General features: G+C 34.6%; 2 protein-coding genes and 1 long non-coding RNA gene across 3 annotated transcripts; 2 read left to right on the forward strand and 1 right to left on the reverse strand.

The window, feature by feature from the left end:
- Positions 1–2,749: 2,749 nt before the first annotated feature.
- LOC145597371 (glucose-6-phosphate isomerase, cytosolic-like) lies at positions 2,750–11,893 on the forward strand. Its single transcript, XM_081653526.1, has 24 exons — positions 2,750–2,901; positions 3,147–3,200; positions 3,289–3,365; positions 3,515–3,596; positions 3,694–3,741; positions 3,906–4,061; positions 4,156–4,252; positions 4,353–4,395; positions 5,075–5,142; positions 5,225–5,309; positions 5,924–5,972; positions 6,883–6,955; positions 7,321–7,381; positions 7,468–7,534; positions 7,711–7,767; positions 7,896–7,949; positions 8,088–8,216; positions 10,061–10,124; positions 10,243–10,316; positions 10,635–10,688; positions 10,771–10,839; positions 11,004–11,093; positions 11,280–11,387; positions 11,725–11,893. Exons 2-24 carry the CDS (start codon positions 3,150–3,152, stop codon positions 11,773–11,775), a joined length of 1,707 nt encoding a protein of 568 aa, XP_081509652.1. The 5' UTR covers positions 2,750–2,901; positions 3,147–3,149; the 3' UTR covers positions 11,776–11,893.
- Positions 11,894–13,015: 1,122 nt separating this feature from the next.
- On the forward strand, positions 13,016–14,321 carry LOC145599335 (uncharacterized). Its single transcript, XR_014103732.1, has 3 exons — positions 13,016–13,357; positions 13,454–13,565; positions 14,030–14,321. It is a non-coding gene; the product is annotated as an uncharacterized LOC145599335 (long non-coding RNA).
- A 1,878-nt stretch (positions 14,322–16,199) lies between these two features.
- On the reverse strand, positions 16,200–17,345 carry DUT1 (DUTP-PYROPHOSPHATASE-LIKE 1). The gene is made up of 3 exons (XM_081655313.1): positions 17,106–17,345; positions 16,926–17,017; positions 16,200–16,545 (listed from the first exon to the last, which is right to left on the reverse strand). The coding sequence occupies exons 1-3, from the start codon at positions 17,285–17,287 to the stop codon at positions 16,301–16,303; spliced, it is 519 nt and encodes a 172-aa protein (XP_081511439.1). The 5' UTR covers positions 17,288–17,345; the 3' UTR covers positions 16,200–16,300.
- Positions 17,346–18,059: the final 714 nt, after the last annotated feature.

Genomic DNA, 18,059 nt, shown 5'->3' on the forward strand with positions numbered 1-18,059 from the left:
TAAGCCATACCAAAATAGGAAAATAATGTTAAATTTAATTAATCACTGATTCACTTCATATATGTATGAAATTCCGACATTATAAAAGACGCTTTTGTTTAAATGGTATACGAGTAGTTATTATATCTTAAGTCCACTTAGTCTATTTAGTACGAGTATCCTATATTAATTTCGAATAATAATCTGTTTGACGATAACCACACGTGCAGTTCAAAGATAACTTTTGAACTTCTTAGTTCCTCTCTTACCCTAGCTAGTCTATTTTCTCCCTCCTTTATTATTAGTATCACTTAGTCCAGCGGAAAAATGGTGAATTGTTTCAATTTCACTCCAAGGGTTTGACAATTAAGCTTGGCAATGGTGGTTGCGGCTACATTGATGATGGAGATTTTGGCAATGGTGGTTCTTCTGCCATTACATTTGCTTGGATTATGGTGATTCTAAAGAGATGATTTTGCGAGTTTTAATCATGGTTTCAGCTTCCTTCTCCTCAAACACAACGTTAATATTGTCATTTTCTCTCCCCTATCCATTTTCCTAAGGAAAATTTCACATTTGCTACCAGGGAAAGGACCCTAATTCACATTTGCTACCCCTTTAATTTTTTATTTTATTTTACTACCACCCAAATCCCAAAATTTTAGATATCACTACCATTTGACGGATGCCGTTACTATTTCCGTTAGTGGAGCCCAACCACCGTCCAACCACCTCACCGCCACCGCTCCATCTTCAACCACCCTCATTGCCACCAGCCAACCTCCATTTCCCATCAACGCCGGCGCCTAAAGAATCCCACGGCAGCCGCGAAACTCCACCAGCAGCGCACCTCCTTCCCAAACGCCACCAACACCTCCTCACCTTCACACAACCACCAAGAACGAACCCCTTTCCCAGCCCGGTTCCAGCGAACACCTTCCCACAACCACACCCCCAAATCGCAAACCCTAGCCACCCGATCAACCACCAACCCTCACGAGAAAACCAATCAGCCCCTTTAATTCGTTTTTCGTGGTTTTGGGGTGGTGGTTTAGGGTTAGGGGAGGCCAAAAACGCGGTAGAGGAAGGGGAGGGGGGTCGATTCGGTGGAGGGAACGGGGTTGGGGGCGGATTCCGGGGGTGGTTTTGGTTTCGGTTCGGGGTGGTTGGTCGGGGCAGCGAGAATGGGAAAAGGGGAGGGGGGGTTCGCGTTGGCTGCGTAGGGGTGGGGGTGGGTACGCGCCGGCGCCGACTGAAGTTCTGGGCGCCGGACGCCGACAGGGGGGAGGGCAGGGGAGGGGGAGGGTGGTTTATTTTTTTATTTTAATTATTTTTTAATTTTTAATTAATTTTTAATTTTTTTTAATAAACTTATCGGAAATCGTAACGGATTCCGTTAAGTGGTAGTGATTTTTAAAAAACTCTGATTTGGGTGGTAGTAAAATAAAATAAAAAATTAAAGGGGTAGCAAATGTGAATTAGGGTCCTTTCTCTGGTAGCAAATGTGTAATTTTCCTTTTCCTAATATGGATGAGTGACTGTGCTCGGATTCTCGTTGACAAAAAAAATTTAAATGTGTCAAAGTCGTAGCAAGATGAGAATCTTGAGATTGATATGGTTTAACTAGTCTGCCAACCAAATCATACATATCAACGCTTACGTATGTAGATGGTTTCCAGTTTTCCACCATTTTTTGTTGTTTTACTCCTAATTTATTCAAAAGAATTTACTCCATGTTATGTGATATGTTATTTTATCATTTGTTTATATGGTAATTACATCTGACATTTCAAAAAAATACCAACACGTGGCCTTAAATCCGAGATATGAGTGTACTTGCTATCCTTTAGCATATCCCAAGTCATGTGGATGAATCTCTAACAAAGACATAAATTTTGGCGCAGTTTTGCCACTGAAATTTAAAATTATTGTAAGGTGGTTGATGACAAGATACTTATTTGTGGGAATAGTGAAACTCTATCAAAGGTGAGTACATTTAGTTCATAGGTTTTTTCCCGTCTAAAATAATGCACATTAGCATTATTTCCCATATTGAATTTTATTAAACTTCTCCTCTTCTCCCTCTATCTTTATATTCAATCTAATCACATTTTATTTAATTCATTGACCCCCTTATGCAATTTGTGAGTTTTTTTTTTTTAAAAAAAAGTATGAATCATAACTTATGCACAACTCGTGCGCAAAACGGGTCAAAAAAACTACTTCCTCCGTTTCTTTTTAGTTGACACGTTTCTTTAGTCACGTTTGTCAATGCACTTATCAAATCATTATATCTTTAATTATCAATAAGCAAAAATTATGAAAAGTTGATATTTTGAAAGTATGTAACGTGACGAATTTAATAAGATCCCACATGACTATATTTTTCATTACGTATAAACCACAAAACATGATCAAAGAGATGTGTGTGAATAGTGCTAAAGTCAAAACATGTCAACTAAATAAAAACGGAGGTAGTAGTTTTTAGTTAAAAACCCTAACCTTTAGGTACGAGATACGATGTTAAGACCTGGCCTGATCCAATTTTTTTTTTATCACCCCTACTCATTACTTATACTCTGTATGCCATTAACCCACTATAAACAATCCTCGTAGACCTGCTTCATTTTCTAGCCATACCGAACCCAACACACATGGCAACATAAATCCGACCCGTTGACACTCCTAATGGCATAGTCCCTATCCCCCGAGGCCATCACATCATCAAAACATCCTACAAGCAGACAAACACACAACAATTGACAGAAAACCACGTATTAGCTTTAAAAGGCCGTTGTCATGCGTTGAAAGCCTGCTTCTTCAGTACTTCCATTCCTCCAAAATATTGTTAATCTTCTCTATCACTCGATAATCCCACAAATTTCTAATCGAAAGATTTAACCTTCGCCATTTCCATTAACTGTAAGAGCTATATCTTTCTCTCTCATCTTTCTATATCTGATTGTTTTTCTAATACCATTTTATTTATTTATTTTTTCAATTAACAATCCGGAATAATATGCGCTAGATTTATTTAGTTCATGACACTTGTTAATTTATATAATTAATTAAATTATATAATAATATGAATTATTGGGTTGGTTGATTTGGGTGCCTTTGAATTGGAGAAAATTTTTTTGATCTAATTTTTTGTAAATCAAATACAGAATATGGCACCATCTACACTTATATGTGACACAGATTCTTGGCAAAATTTGAAGGTATTTGTTATTGATTACACAAGTTTCCAATTGCTTGATTTTTAATTTTATTTTCGTGGATTAATTAATTTTAAAAAATTATGTTTAGACCCATGTTGCTGAAATTAAGAAGACCCATCTTCGTGATTTGATGAATGATGCTGACAGATGCAAGTCCATGATGGTGTATGTTTATCACACTCATTTTTCTTATTTGGATGTATAGAAATATAAGAATATGATTGTTATTATATGGAAATTATATATTGTAGCTTAAATTATTGTGCAAATTAATTTATAATAATATTTTGTTCTTGTTGTTATAATTGGTGAAGTGAATTTGATGGGTTGCTGTTAGATTATTCCCGGCAAAATGCATCTCTTGATACCACAAATAAGTTGTTTCAGCTGGCAGAGGTGGGTTAGAAGGCAATTTATAAGATGATGAGTTTGTAATTATGATAAATTCTCATATAATTCTTATATTTAACCGAATGTTATTGTTATTCGGCAGGCTGCCCATCTCAAAGATAAGATTAATCGAATGTTTAATGGAGAGCATGTAAGTTCAATGATGATACTGTATATAGTTTGAACATAGTTATATCTTAGGTTTCGCAAGAGTCACATCTTTTTAACTGCTTTAGAAATTTTTACTTTCTTGTCAAGCGAAGCAACATAATATCTCTTTTGATTATTTCATTTCTATGTATTAAATGCCATCAGATTAATAGCACCGAGAATAGGTCTGTTCTCCATGTTGCTCTTCGAGCACCAAGAGATGCAGTGATAAACAGTGATGGGAAGAACGTGGTTTCTGATGTGTGGCAAGTTTTGGATAAAATTCGGGATTTTTCTGAGAAAGTCCGAAGTGGTTCATGGGTAGCTACAATCTTTTCTTTCTATTTAAATCCCTTAGCCTTGGGTGTCTGTTAACTTTGATTTGAGAAGAATTGATTAATTTTTTTTTTTTTAGGTTGGAGTCACAGGGAAACCGCTGACAAATGTAGTTGCTGTTGGTATTGGAGGGAGCTTCTTAGGACCACTCTTTGTTCACACAGCTCTCCAAACAGGTTGGAACATTCAGGCTCTTCATAATTGCTCTAAATTAAAGGCTGACTGTAACCTACAGTATCTTACATTTTCTTTTACTTGGATTTGCGTCAAATATAGAACCTGCGGCTGCTGAATGTGCAAAAGGGCGTCAGCTACGCTTGTAAGTCTTTAAAACTTATGTACTTGCTACTATCCAGAAGCCACGTGAAGCAAAGAATTTTTTTTCTGGACATTCATGTATCATAGATACGTATCATACATACATATGTAAATCTTTGCCTGCATCTAAAAAAAGGCCAAGGAGCTATGCGTTTATGGTTAACATCCAAGGAAAAACAGGGCTTTTTGTTGCTTCTAGAGCATCTTGAGGCATCAAGATGGTTGACTGATAGTAGCCATGAACTGATTTTATTGGGATAAATATTCCTTCTTATTGGAAAAAGGTTGATATCACTCTTTATTGGCCCAACTAATGGTTCAAGTACAGTTGTTTGTTATATCAAAATAAGTAAATATGAAGAATGGCAGAATGTACCAGATCATTAGAACACAATATTCTAACACATTTTTAATGATGATAGGAGGTAAGGATTTTTTGGTCATTATGTGCATATGTCTAGTCTGGTCCCTAATGAGTTCTTGAGCAAACCTAAAGGCTGAGGCTGCTGATGATAGAAATGCAATAAACTTTTATTGGCTTGCGTACTTGAAAACATCTCTTGATAAGATGTATGAATGGCTTTTAAGCTGATATTACTAGTGTAAAGTTCCAACATTCCCTCTCATACGATGTCTACTGTTGTAGGGCCTAATGCGTCCTTTAATTTCTTATGCTGCAGTTTGGCAAATGTTGATCCAATTGACGTTGCAAGAAATATTACTGGATTGGATCCTGAGACTACTCTAGGCAAGTGTTATTAATATGCTTTTCTAGTCTTGCTACTGCCAATTTATATGTTAAAGTATTGATTTTTCACTGGGTAATGTAGTTGTTGTTGTATCGAAGACTTTCACGACTGCTGAAACCATGTTGAATGCTCGAACACTAAGAGAATGGATTTCCTCTGCTCTTGGGTTAGTGAATAATGCTCAAATCATATTGCAATTGAGCTTTATAATTTAAAGTCTGACTATCAAGTGTCCGGATTAAGCTGGAGCCAGTTAGCAAAATGTAGCTAACTATGCAGATGTGATTTTTTTTTTTATTTTTTTTTTTTGGAGGGGAAGATTAAAGCTAACAATTGTTATTGAAGTTGAACCTCCTTGCAATCTGTAGTGCAAATCTAGCCACCAAGGTCTCTGCCATTTCCACACTCCAATTGTACCCACCATTCTCTTGCTGCCGCTAACACCAGTGCACAATCAGAGTTTCTTACCTCAACGACTAAGCCTACATACTCGCCCTCTATAATAAGAGCATCAAAATTAAACTTATACATACCTGATGGAGGCCAAGGTCACCAAAAGGCAGAAAGATATAATAGAAAAGTATCATTCTACTTCTTTGTGGCATCTTGGATAAGGCATCCAACATTTGGAATCTATGTATTTTCTGATGGTTTAGTGGCAGTGTGCTATTGCACAATTAAGTCTTATTACTGTGCCATTCTTTATGCTGAAATCTTACTTTTAGATCTTTTTTTCTTCCCCTGTGGTCTGATACTTGCATGGTTATGCTGTTATTGCAGGCCTGCAGCTGTTGCAAAACATATGGTTGCTGTTAGCACTAATCTGACGGTGATGCCATCTCTTTTTAAATTGGGCTTTATGTTTTACTTTCTTTGTTTATTCCTTGTCATATCTTACTTTAGGGACAATAGTTATTAATTTGATTTCATTGCTACTTTGTCTGATTGGAATTGGATGTGAATCAAATTGTTACAGTTCTGAATATTTAATCTCAGATAACCGACTCCATGTTTTTTAAATTCATGCCGTTTTTCAAGAATGGATTTTAGTTAGTCTTTTGTTTTATATGAAATTCAGGAAAAAAGGAACTGAAAAATGTATGCAACGAGAAGAATCACTGTCTTTGTGCATAGTACTTTGCGTACAAGTTATCAATATAAGGAAGAATTCAATTCTACCTAGACTGACCTCTCTTCCACAGTTCCTAATATATTTCGAATTTGAAGACTTAATTCAGCTCTCTGTAACCTCATGACTTCTTCTTTGTCTCTAAATGCAAACAAATCTCATTTGATTGTTTGTTTATGTTCCTGAGAGGGATCCTGTTTGGGTTCTACCTGGAATTGGCCTGTTGGTTTTTAATTAGTAAGTATATAAAAAGTGATCAAAGCAGCATGCTGGCTTATGACGTGCCATTAAGAAAAAAGGGTTTTGGGGGTGGAGGCAGCATGGTGGAAAGGCTCCCAAGTTGTGAGAAGGAGCTTCTTGATAAGATAGGTAGTTTTGGAGCTTTACTTGCATATATAGATGTAAGCATGCATATGAAAAAAAAGGGATTTAATTTATTCATCATAATTTGTTCATTTTGATGGAAGAATGAGGGGTATGAAACATAAGTTTAGGAAAATGTGTTGGTCTAACACCTATGTATCTGCAGACAAAGAAGTTTTCTATAAATTAATGAAACAGAGTCTAATGGAGACCTCTCGCTCATGAAGTGGTTTTGTTTTCCTTGCAGCTTGTCGAAAAATTTGGCATTGATCCTAAAAATGCTTTTGCATTTTGGGACTGGGTTGGAGGCAGATATAGTGGTAAGTGTACTTAAAATTTCATGTAAGATTTTATCCCTACCTTTTAAAAAGTCTGAGATAACTCTTATGAATAGTAATTGAACTATTATAACCTCTAAAGTGCTTATTTATTTACTCACCTCATTGCGTACATTTTCAACAACAACAACAACAACAACAAAGCCTTAGTCCCAAAATGATTTGGGGTATACCCCGATTATAATTTGCTTACATATATTCCCTCATTAATGCTGCCAACAATTAAATATGTAATATGAGGTCAAACCAAAAGAGCTCCCCTAACATGGCTAGCTATGGCGTGCGCATTGTGCACATTAGCTACCCTAGTTCATATAAGTTTTCTAATGATAGATTTCTTCTTTCAGTATGTAGTGCAGTTGGAGTTTTGCCTTTGTCTCTTCAGTATGGGTTTTCTATTGTAGAGAAGTATGTTACCTTGCTCATATTTTCTTATTAGTTGTTTTTTATATAAATAACTTGATAGTTAATACCTTCTGATCTTTGGACTCAAGGTTTCTGAAGGGAGCTTCAAGCATTGATCAACATTTCTATTCTGCACCCTTTGAGAAAAACTTACCGGTAACTGCCTACCTGCTAATATCCTTATTCAATTTCTTTTCTGTTTTGAAGGATGTGCTACTGGCTCGTCATTGCTTGATACATTATGTGATTCATCTGCTCTGAATTGCTTGGTCAGATGGTATATTGCTGAATGTGATACATGTGTACATTTTCACTTTTTTCATGTGCTTCAGGTTCTTTTAGGTTTGTTGAGCGTTTGGAATGTTTCATTTCTTGGGCATCCAGCAAGAGTAAGTGTTCACTGTCTACTAGAAGTACAATAAGTTGTGATTGGATTTCTGAATTGGATGTTTTCAGCAACTGTTAGCAAACCACAATGGGAAACTTGACAGATGATTCCATAATTTTCTACATTCAGGCTATATTACCATATTGTCAAGCATTGGAAAAATTTTCTCCTCATATTCAACAGGCATGTATATCATTTCCAATTTTTTTTTGTAGCAATTAATTCATGTTATTCATCTTATCATCTAATTAGTTAGTATTTCAGCTCCTTGGAGTTCAAATTCTGTCTTTAATCAACACTCTTGAGTTGGACTTTTCATAGGTTAGCATGGAAAGTAATGGAAAAGGTGTCTCCATAGATGGTGTAGTGCTGCCTTTTGAGGCTGGTGAAATTGACTTTGGTGAGCCTGGAACAAATGGACAACACAGCTTTTATCAGCTAATTCATCAGGTTATACAATCGCTATTATGCTGTACTATTATATTGGTCTAAGTTTAAAATTTTCATGTTTTTTTTTTTAATTTTAAAAAAGTCATTACGTGCTTTATCCAGTTCTCTACTTCAATTCATACTCTTCTTGTTGACTGTGCTCAGCAAATATAAATATTGAAATTAACTGTCATTGCCTGCCTTGGAACATGAAATTCATCCTTGTTTACCAGCAACATGAAATGTTGTGATAAAGCATCCTTGTTGACCAGCAATCTTTTTCTACCAAAAGTAAAACAAAAATTGGAATGCCTTAGAGAAAAATAATGAAATATCGTGATATAGAGAAAAAAAACGATTGATTTGATGGAAAGAAGAACAAAAAAAAATTATTGCATATAATCCAACATAGAAGTTTAAAGAAATTTTAGGACAGCTTAAAAAGGTAGAAATTTGAGGGATGAAGGCTACAAAAGTCAGTTCCTCCCTGTGGCCATACTGTATGAAAGCAAATAATTTTCTGGTTGCCTTACTGTTGGTGTCTCCACATTTCAGCAAAAGTTTGCATATATGGAGTTGATAATCTTGATATCTCAATATTCCAGCCAAAGCTACCAAGATTGACCTTTAAAGATGCTTTCATGTTTGATTAACTTTGTGTGTTAATGATTGACTAGTAATCTTGGAGAATGTAAAATAATATGTATGTTAAAAAATTGAGAAGGAATAATGAAAACATGCTCATCTCTTCCCATTATATGATCATACCTAGGAGAGAATGTCATTTACTGTTGAGCCCTTCTTGTCTAAACTACTTTATGCTTATGAAGTTAATTATCTGCTCATATGGTAAGCGTACATTTGAAACCAGAAAAGCCCTTTTTGGCTTTTAAATGTAGCTTTCTATATTGTTTCTTATACTACCTCTGTTCATATTATTTGCAACATTTGCGAAAAATGGATGTTTCCTTTTTTTTTTTTTTTTTTTTTTGTGCAACAAATGTTTTCTTTCCTTTTTAAGTTGTCATTTCTCTCTCTCTCCTCATCACATGCAAATCTATCTTTCTCTCTCCATTTAACACTTATAAACATAGTTTGCTTAGGAGTCTTTGCGACCCTCCAAAGTAGTAAATAGTTAGAAACAGAGGTAGTATTTTGAGTATGGTTCCAATCTGGTTTGACAAGAAGCTTGATACACCATATTAACGACTGATAACATACCCTGCTCCTCTGCTTTAAAGCCTTGTAATGTTACTTTGGGTTATGCTAATCAAAGATGAGGGGGGGGGGGGGGGGGAGAGAGGGGTGAATCAATGGTAACATTGGGAAAACATGCATTGGTGCTACACTTAAAACCAGCAGCATCCAGAAAAAAAGGTTTTGCTTCCAGTGGCTTTAGTTTTCTGTATCAATGTTTTATGAATACCCATATGGCAAAAGGGGTATTTTTGGATTCTTGTTTGGTTGGTCAGCCATATCAAAACTTTGTTGTACTATATTCTTTTTGATTTCAATCCACCACCAAAAATATTTTATTTACATTTTGCAACTATTCATAATATGTGTCAAACCAAAATGAAGAAAGCTTTTAAGGTTTTTAGGGGGCAATTTTAGTTATTAGGTATGAAGATGTTCATTAAGACATTATAATTGACTATTTTCTTTACTTTGATGTTCCAACAATTAAAACTTTCCTTGCTGATGGTTTTATTTTCTCACTCTGATCTGCTTATTGAATTTCTTCTGCTTTCTTGCTCTTATCTTTTTTAATTGAGTTTTAGACTATTAGTTAAGAGAGTTCATAGATAAGCATATAAGTACCATAATAAACAATGTCTTTGATACTTCTGGTTTTGTTACTTCAGGGACGTATTATCCCCTGTGATTTTATAGGAGTTGCAAAAAGTCAGCAACCTGTATATCTCAAAGGTACCGAACTCCATATCAGATTTTAATTGTGTCAATGAGCTTTTCATTCCATTTAATTATTGAATGTATTATTATGTTGTGAGTTTTACCTTCATTAATGGTAGCTTATATATTTCAGGTGAAGTAGTGAGTAATCATGATGAGCTCATGTCTAACTTCTTTGCACAGCCAGATGCACTAGCTTATGGGAAGGTTGGTTTTTATTTTACATTGGGAATTAGATCCACTGTTGGCCATACTTTCCATAACTCCTTATCAAACTTTATGTCTTCTCTCAAGGATTGTACTTGTTATATTTATCACTGATTTTACTTGAAATGATTTTCTGTAAAGTATCATAGATTTTATTGAAGTTGTGTCATTCACTGATCAAGTGTTCTTGTTTTCTTTTTGTACAAAGTATTGTAAAAATTACATCAATTATCTTCTGCTCTCTTTGCCTTAAAATATTTGTCACACTGTTCAATTGTGGAAATGGTTGGGTAGCTAATTGTTGTTCTGTTTCTTTAGACTCAAGAAGAGTTGCAGAAGGAGAATGTATCTCCACATCTTGTCCCGCACAAGGTAATTTTCTGTTCATGTCTCTGTAATCTTTTGAGGTTGTGACACTATCTTTTCATAATTGATTGCCATTCTTCCCTTACAGACCTTCACTGGAAACCGTCCTTCTCTGAGCCTTTTACTTCCATCTCTGACTGCATATAATGTTGGACAGGTTTGATAACCTTACCTCTTTCTAGATATATTATTTTTTTTATTTGCTGTGATGTTGGACAACTTGGATAATGTTGTGATCAGTTTGTTAATTGTTGATCCAGTAGGATATTTTAAGCATAAATGTTATATAATATCATGATTTAGCTGTTATTTATCTTGCAGTTGCTGGCCATCTATGAACACAGAATTGCAGTTGAAGGTTTCGTATGGGGTATTAATTCTTTTGACCAATGGGGAGTTGAGCTAGGAAAGGTAATTTGCTTGTATATGACAGTTATTATGAGGCCATTGTATTGGCAATTTCAGGAGTAAACTTTGTGAGATCTTCCTTTTCCTTTGTTCCATTTTTTAGAGTTTAAAGTTTTAAGCTGATTTCTTCTCTCTCATTTCTCCCAAAATCGTATTTCTGAGTATCTAATTACTTTTATGTCAATGCAGTCACTGGCAACTCAGGTTAGGAAACAACTTCATGCATCTCGCACTAATGGAGACGCTATTAAAGGCTTTAATTTCAGTACTACAACAGTGTTGGCAAAGTATCTACAGGTATAATAAGTAACATGCAGCTAATATTTAGTATATGCCTAGTAAGATTTCTGTTTATTAAATATGTGGCTGAGTTACTCCTCACAATCTGCTTCTATAGCCACAATAGGCATTGTAAAGTTTTTATGGGAATAAAGGAAAAAAAGGGAAAGAATGGAGGAGTTCAGAGATGAGTGGATGACATGCTTTTGTTTAGCATAATGTCGATGTTTGACAAATAGAAAGGCAATGTAGGGTGGTTCTGAGCCTTGTTTTTTGACGACTTCAATTCTTTCCTAATTTCTCCAACAGATTATCTGAGATAATACTAAGATCTTAACATGCGTATTTCTTGCAGGAGAGTTCTGAAGTCCCTGCTGAGCTTCCGACCAAGCTACCACAGGTGTAGGCTTGTAGCCACTGGCGGAGGGAGAGGGGCTCAAGGGGGAACAGCTGCCCCCCCACTTTGATTTTTTTTTTTAAAAAAAAAAAAAATAATGTTAGTAATAGTAGATATTTTCATCTTTATTTAAGTTTAATTGTATAAATCTATCATCACTTGAAAAAAGGCATCGCTCATGGCTTAGCTAAATTAAGTTGCAATTTTAATGACTCATATTTGGTTAGAAGAGTAAGAGGCTATTTGTAATGATCTTACAAACTTGACGGTGTAATAAATGGCTAAGCTTTCGGTTTGTATAAAAAAAAAAAAAAACCTAATCTTCAATTGTTTGAATGATAAATTGATAATATTATTGGTGATTTCACGATCGCTAATGTTCATTCTATTATTAAAATATCTTAAGTAATATTTTTGTAAAAAATAGAAATAGTTGACATCATAAAAATATTTTTGGAGACGAATCTAACAAAATTGCACTTGACTATATAAATTTTTTCCAACATAGGAACTGCAAAAAACGATCAAAGGAGCGTGTACAAATGTTGCAATTAGGGAAAAAAAGTGTAGGAATTAATTTTAATTTTTAAATAGATATATTCAAATCCGGATTACAACGGATAACATAAAACTTTATACAGAATACATTGTGATATATACTTCGTATATAACTACATTAAAGGTTTCTACAAAAGCATTGGAGTTTAAAAAAATAAAACAAAAAGGCGTGCTAAAATAAACATTAAATCACCACTAAGGCACTAAGCCACACTACATTTCCTATAATACTTATGCAGACAACATTACATATATGATATATCCAATTTTTACGGTTTTTTTAAGTAAATAAATTATTTTTTTAAAAAAAAAAAACAAAACATTTTTCCCAAAAAAATCAATGGGTGATTGGGTTCAATGTACCCACCCTAAGAGCAAACACAATGATTTTAAAATAATATATTTCATACAGTAATTTTTAATACTAAATCCGAGTCTATTCATACTTTTTTTGGTAAAATTTATTGTCATTATAATTATTTGACAACGATACATTGCACGGGGATTAATTTAGTTTTCTTCTATAATCAAGTATGAATTTATCAGTAACTTTTGATATTAGAGTTAGGGAAGAATTTTTAGGAGCATGTTCTCCAAGTTCTTAGCAACATATTTAACCTCTTTCAATGTACACTTTTATAGCCTCTATAAATATGTTGCAAATGGTCCGACTTAAAAAGAACAAAAAAGCAGTACACAAAATTCCTATTATAAATTAACATCAAGCAATACTATAATTAATTAATTATTACGGAGCAGTGGCGGTGAAGAGACGGCCCTTTATCCTAAGGTGTTGCTGTGTGGGTGATTCACTACCGAAGCGAAGAAAAGGAAAAGGGGTACTACGAGCCCTCTGCCCCACATATCTAACCAGCTCGCGTGGTTCGCGGGCATCGCGATAAAGGATGGCTGATTTTTACGGGACAGTGTCCAGTATTCGTCTCAGAGTGCTGCAAATGCTATTTGCTGGATTATCTGTTATGGTACTTATATATTGCAGGAGTTTGCGGGCTACTAACAGCCCTTGGTTCTGGTATTACGTCCTTCCTCCTTTCATCTTGACTTAAAATTTATTGCCGTGGTATTATCTTGACTTTTTTAATTTTACTTTTTATTTTCCTCTTTCTAGGAATTCGATAATATGCATTTGGGCCTTATATCTTGCCATGGCTGAATCTTATGCAATGTTTAATGAGGCGAATCTTCAGGAGTACTTTCATATCATCCTCCGCGGTGACTTGGTATGTGTTTATGAAAATGAATTACATTTTTATGCTTTCTAGTCCTTTTTATGCTTTCTGGTGATTAATTTCATATAATATATAATATATATTATATATTATACTTTGTATAATATAGATATAATATAATACCCCTAAAGTTGGGAGTAATAGATAATAATCAAAAGTATGGATTAATTTGGGCGGACGAGGCAAAGTTCAGATCAATGGGAGCAATATTTCCATTTATCTATGCTTTTAGTTTTCTGAATTGGGCTGCTATTCTTAAACTCGTGTACAATATGGAATTCGGTATATACAACATTATTACCAAACGAGCTGTAGTGGAATGTAAAATTGTTCTGTTGAGCCTTTTTGGTGATTTGGTAAGACCCTTGCTAGTTAATTGACTTCAATGTTTAAATTTTCATAGCTTGTTCTTATTCTAAATTTTCATGGCTTATACATTTTCACTAATTGTGCAGATCCTGAATCATCTCTTGTTCTATGCCACATAGGAGTTGGGACGGTCACCTTTTCTATACACAGATTTCATTTATGCAAAATGAATCCCTGTGGCCGATTCTTTTTTATTGTAGGCATGAGTTTTTTAGTTAACATTACTACTGCAGTTTCAACTTATTTGAACTGTAGGTCACTTTAGTTTCAAGTCTCAACAACACTAATATGATTTCCTTGTTGTAAAAAATACAATTAATTGTGGTTACTCTTTTCGAACAGTAGCTTAAAAGTTCAGGCAGCTTGCTTCTGGCTTAATTTGCTCTCTTTTTTCCTTCATACTGTAATATGATTTTTGCTTTGTTGTGTTTTGTCCTAGTTTTCTGGAAAAAGTCTGCTTGTTTTTTTTTTTTAATAACCCTATGTAGAATCGAGGGGTGAAAAAAGTATAGTAGAGGATAAAAGTAGTAGAGCTTTAGAATTGAAAATGATGCTCTTGTTAACAATTCTGTTCAATTAGCACTTTTGGCATGTGTAGTAACAGAGTATATGGACTATGGACTATCACAGAGAATAACTTCATACAAGTATAAAATTAGGAAGTTTTTCTTTGGCTCAAATAAGTCAAATTTACACTACTCAAGTAGTCATTCTAGCCATGAGGAAGCGGGGAGGTGGATTATGACCCTCACTCGCACTTCTAAGCTCAACCATTAATCATATGCTCTATATACACACACATAATCTATTCGCTTCACCAAATTTAGGGGTAAATTTCTTTTTTCTCTCCTTAGTCATATGCTTTATACTAACTAAAGTCCGATTATCTTATGCAACAACTACTTAACTGCTTGGACACTAGGCTTCAGACTTGTAAAATACTCACCTGCCACAATGTAATCAACTGGACTCTATTTGTCCTTTCACTCCTTTACAATGCATCCTGATCACTGATGCATTCCTGTAAGTCTCGCCTTAATGCTTCCGTGAGCTACTATTTCTACAATGTTCATGCCTATAATATTAGTCTTGTTCATATGATTTCTGATTTATCATAGATATATGCCCCTATTCTGTAGTCTTTAATTTGATCCCATGCTTTAATATATACAGTACTTCATATCTATTATACTTGTACAAGGATGAACAGTAGAATCGTATGCTCTTGTTTAAAATTTGATCAAGGGGGCTCTGAATATTATTTGCAAACTATTTCATTTTAAGGATTTAAAAATGAGATCCCAAATTTACATGCAGGAAAGATTATGGATGCTGCCTATATACCTGTAATTATGCCAGAATAAAAAATAAATATTGGAAATTGGAATACAAGATTACCAATTTTTAAAAGAAAATTTTTAGCATGAAACCTACAATTGAATAGGAGAAAGAACCATCATATTACAAACTTTAGCTTTGCAATTATTAAGTAGTAGCTCACAAAAAAGTACAACCCAATTCTCCATATGAAAAACCTTAGCTATTGGGTATTACAGAGTGAAGGAAATCCACAACATTGAAACATGTCTAGCTGAGTGTATAAGGGATAACTCTCAAAATGAGCATCAGCTAAAAATGAGAATAATTTTCGCCAAAGTAATCAAGCTTTGGGGAAAGGAGCTAACAATACAAACTCACTCCTACCTCCAGCATCCTTACGTAGTTACGTGCTACTACCTCTAGCTAGATGTTGGTTATGGCTGGATGATTGCAAATGTAGAAGCTAATTTTGTTAACATGCATAATTTTCTAATTAGGAGATCAAGATTCTAAGCCTGAATTTTAACTGCTGCCAAAACAAAGAGATAACATGATTTGTAGAGTCTAGTGGCAATTAACTCTCATTTCAGCATTTCTCAATTAATAGCCAACAACTAGCAGTACGCCAAGAACTGCCAAGAAGTAGAGAACTAGAGATAGTTTTAGTTCTAAACTCAGAATCCGAAATTCAAAACACCTAGCATAAAATGCACACTTTAAATCTTCAACCAGTGGACGGACAGTGGTTAGACTGGTGACCTGATAAATGAGCCAATATTTTGTACCACTTCGGAACTAAGATATACGAACACAATGGTAATGGTAAAAACACTCGATCACAATGATCAATGCTCTGATTGCTCTCTCAGGATTCAGGAACCATTAATTTCATTACTAATATACCAAGTTCAAAGTACAATTAAACTACTAATATACGCAAAATGAATCACAGAGCAATATCCATCTTCCCATTAAAACGGCTAGAGTACTAGTTTACTACTGACGGCACTACTGCACTAGCAAATTCCTAAGCAAGTTTAAACACCAGTAGAACCAAATCCACCAGCACCCCTGACAGTAGAGTCTAAATCTTCGACCTCGAAAACATCTGGAGTTATAATCTTCTCAATGATCAACTGTGCAATACGATCACCTACTTTCACCTCGAATTCGACATCAGAGTGATTGAACAGGATAACCCCAACTGGTCCTCTGTAATCTGCATCAATCACTCCTGCTCCCACATCAATGGAGTGTTTCCATGTCAGTCCTGACCTAGGTGCTGCAAATGTTACAAAATTAAACCAGTTTCAGAAGATTTAGATCATGGTTGAGTTGAATTTGGGCAAATAAGATGTGCCATTTAATTAGGTTAAATTTGGGCAAAGTTAAGAATTTAAGATAAAAACCAATTAAGGTCCAAATACATACAATCATAATCAAACAAAACGTAAATCAAATTGGGAATTTCCGTTTATACCAAAAGAGGCAAACAAGCAGTTGAAATGTTCGTTCTATCAAAAGAGAAGCAGGAAAGTTTATCATGCACACAATATGTTCGACGAAATGCTTCAAAGAATAACAAGGTAAAACAGATATATTTTCAATCAAATTATCATGGGTATTTTCTGGGAAATTGAATAAGAAAGAAAAAAAACCTACCAACTCTGGCGTAAGTTCCTTGAGGAACAGCAATACTCAAATCAGTAGGAACCAGAGCTTTTCCTCTAGCAGGCACCTTCACTTCAACCGCACTGCAAAACCATTCAATACTTTCCCAGATTAAACAAAAAAAATGGGGGATTCAAATCAATAATAATATCCTAAAGAAGAGAGAGAAACCTGGAGAGATCATAACCAGCAGCAAAAGGGGATCCTCTAGAAGGAAGAACAGCCTTATCTGAGAGCTTCTTGACCTTGAAGAAGGAGGATTCATCGCCATTTTCATGGGGTTGAAGCTTTTGAAGTTTGGTGGAAGGTTCCTTGATTTCTGGGCTTTGGGTATTTGATTTGTTTTCTGCCATTTTTATGAGTTTGTGATGAATGAAGCGACGATTACTACGGAAAAGAGGGTTTTGCAGTTTAAATAGGGTTTGGGTTTGAGGAATTTTATTCCAGATTATGGCGCCAATTTTTCCCGCCATTTTATCTGTGTTTTTCGGGAGAAGTTGGTATGTACCGGTTTAACAAAACGGATACTGATGAGTAGTTATAACTTATAAGGGGGCATAGGGATGACCGGCTAAGCATTTCCGAAAGCCGAGAAAATTGTAATCTCCGATATTCAAATTCGATTCGAAAATTTTTAATATTTGATAGAGTATAAATTATACAGGGCGAGCCATGATAAATTAGCTTATTAAACAATTAACTTTTAGTTATTACATACATTAAAAGAAGTACTTCACCCGTTTTTTTATTAAATATATCACATTCTAAAAATAAAAGTTTCAAGTTAAATGTAACACTTTTCCTTTTAGTTAATAAACTAGTTTTGGGCTTGGATGAATGGATGATCCCCGGTTAGTATATACTCTTCATTTCCTATTTACTATGTCAAAATCGAAAATTGTCAATTGTTTTTTTTAATAATTCAATAATACTCTTAAACTAGTTTTTTTTTAAACCAAATTATCTCTCATTTTCTGATTTCCAGTTTGCATTTAGATATGGGGTATTTATAGGGATAAATCTTTTTTTTTTTTTTTTTTTTTTTTTTCCACAAGGGATAAATCATTAGATGATGGGGGTATTTGTAAAATAATGTAGGTTAAAGAAATACAATAAGTACAATAA

The sequence above is a fragment of the Chenopodium album genome, chromosome 20 (assembly GCF_948465745.1).
Source record: "Chenopodium album chromosome 20, dcCheAlbu1.1, whole genome shotgun sequence".
NCBI classification, from domain to species: domain Eukaryota; kingdom Viridiplantae; phylum Streptophyta; class Magnoliopsida; order Caryophyllales; family Amaranthaceae; genus Chenopodium; species Chenopodium album.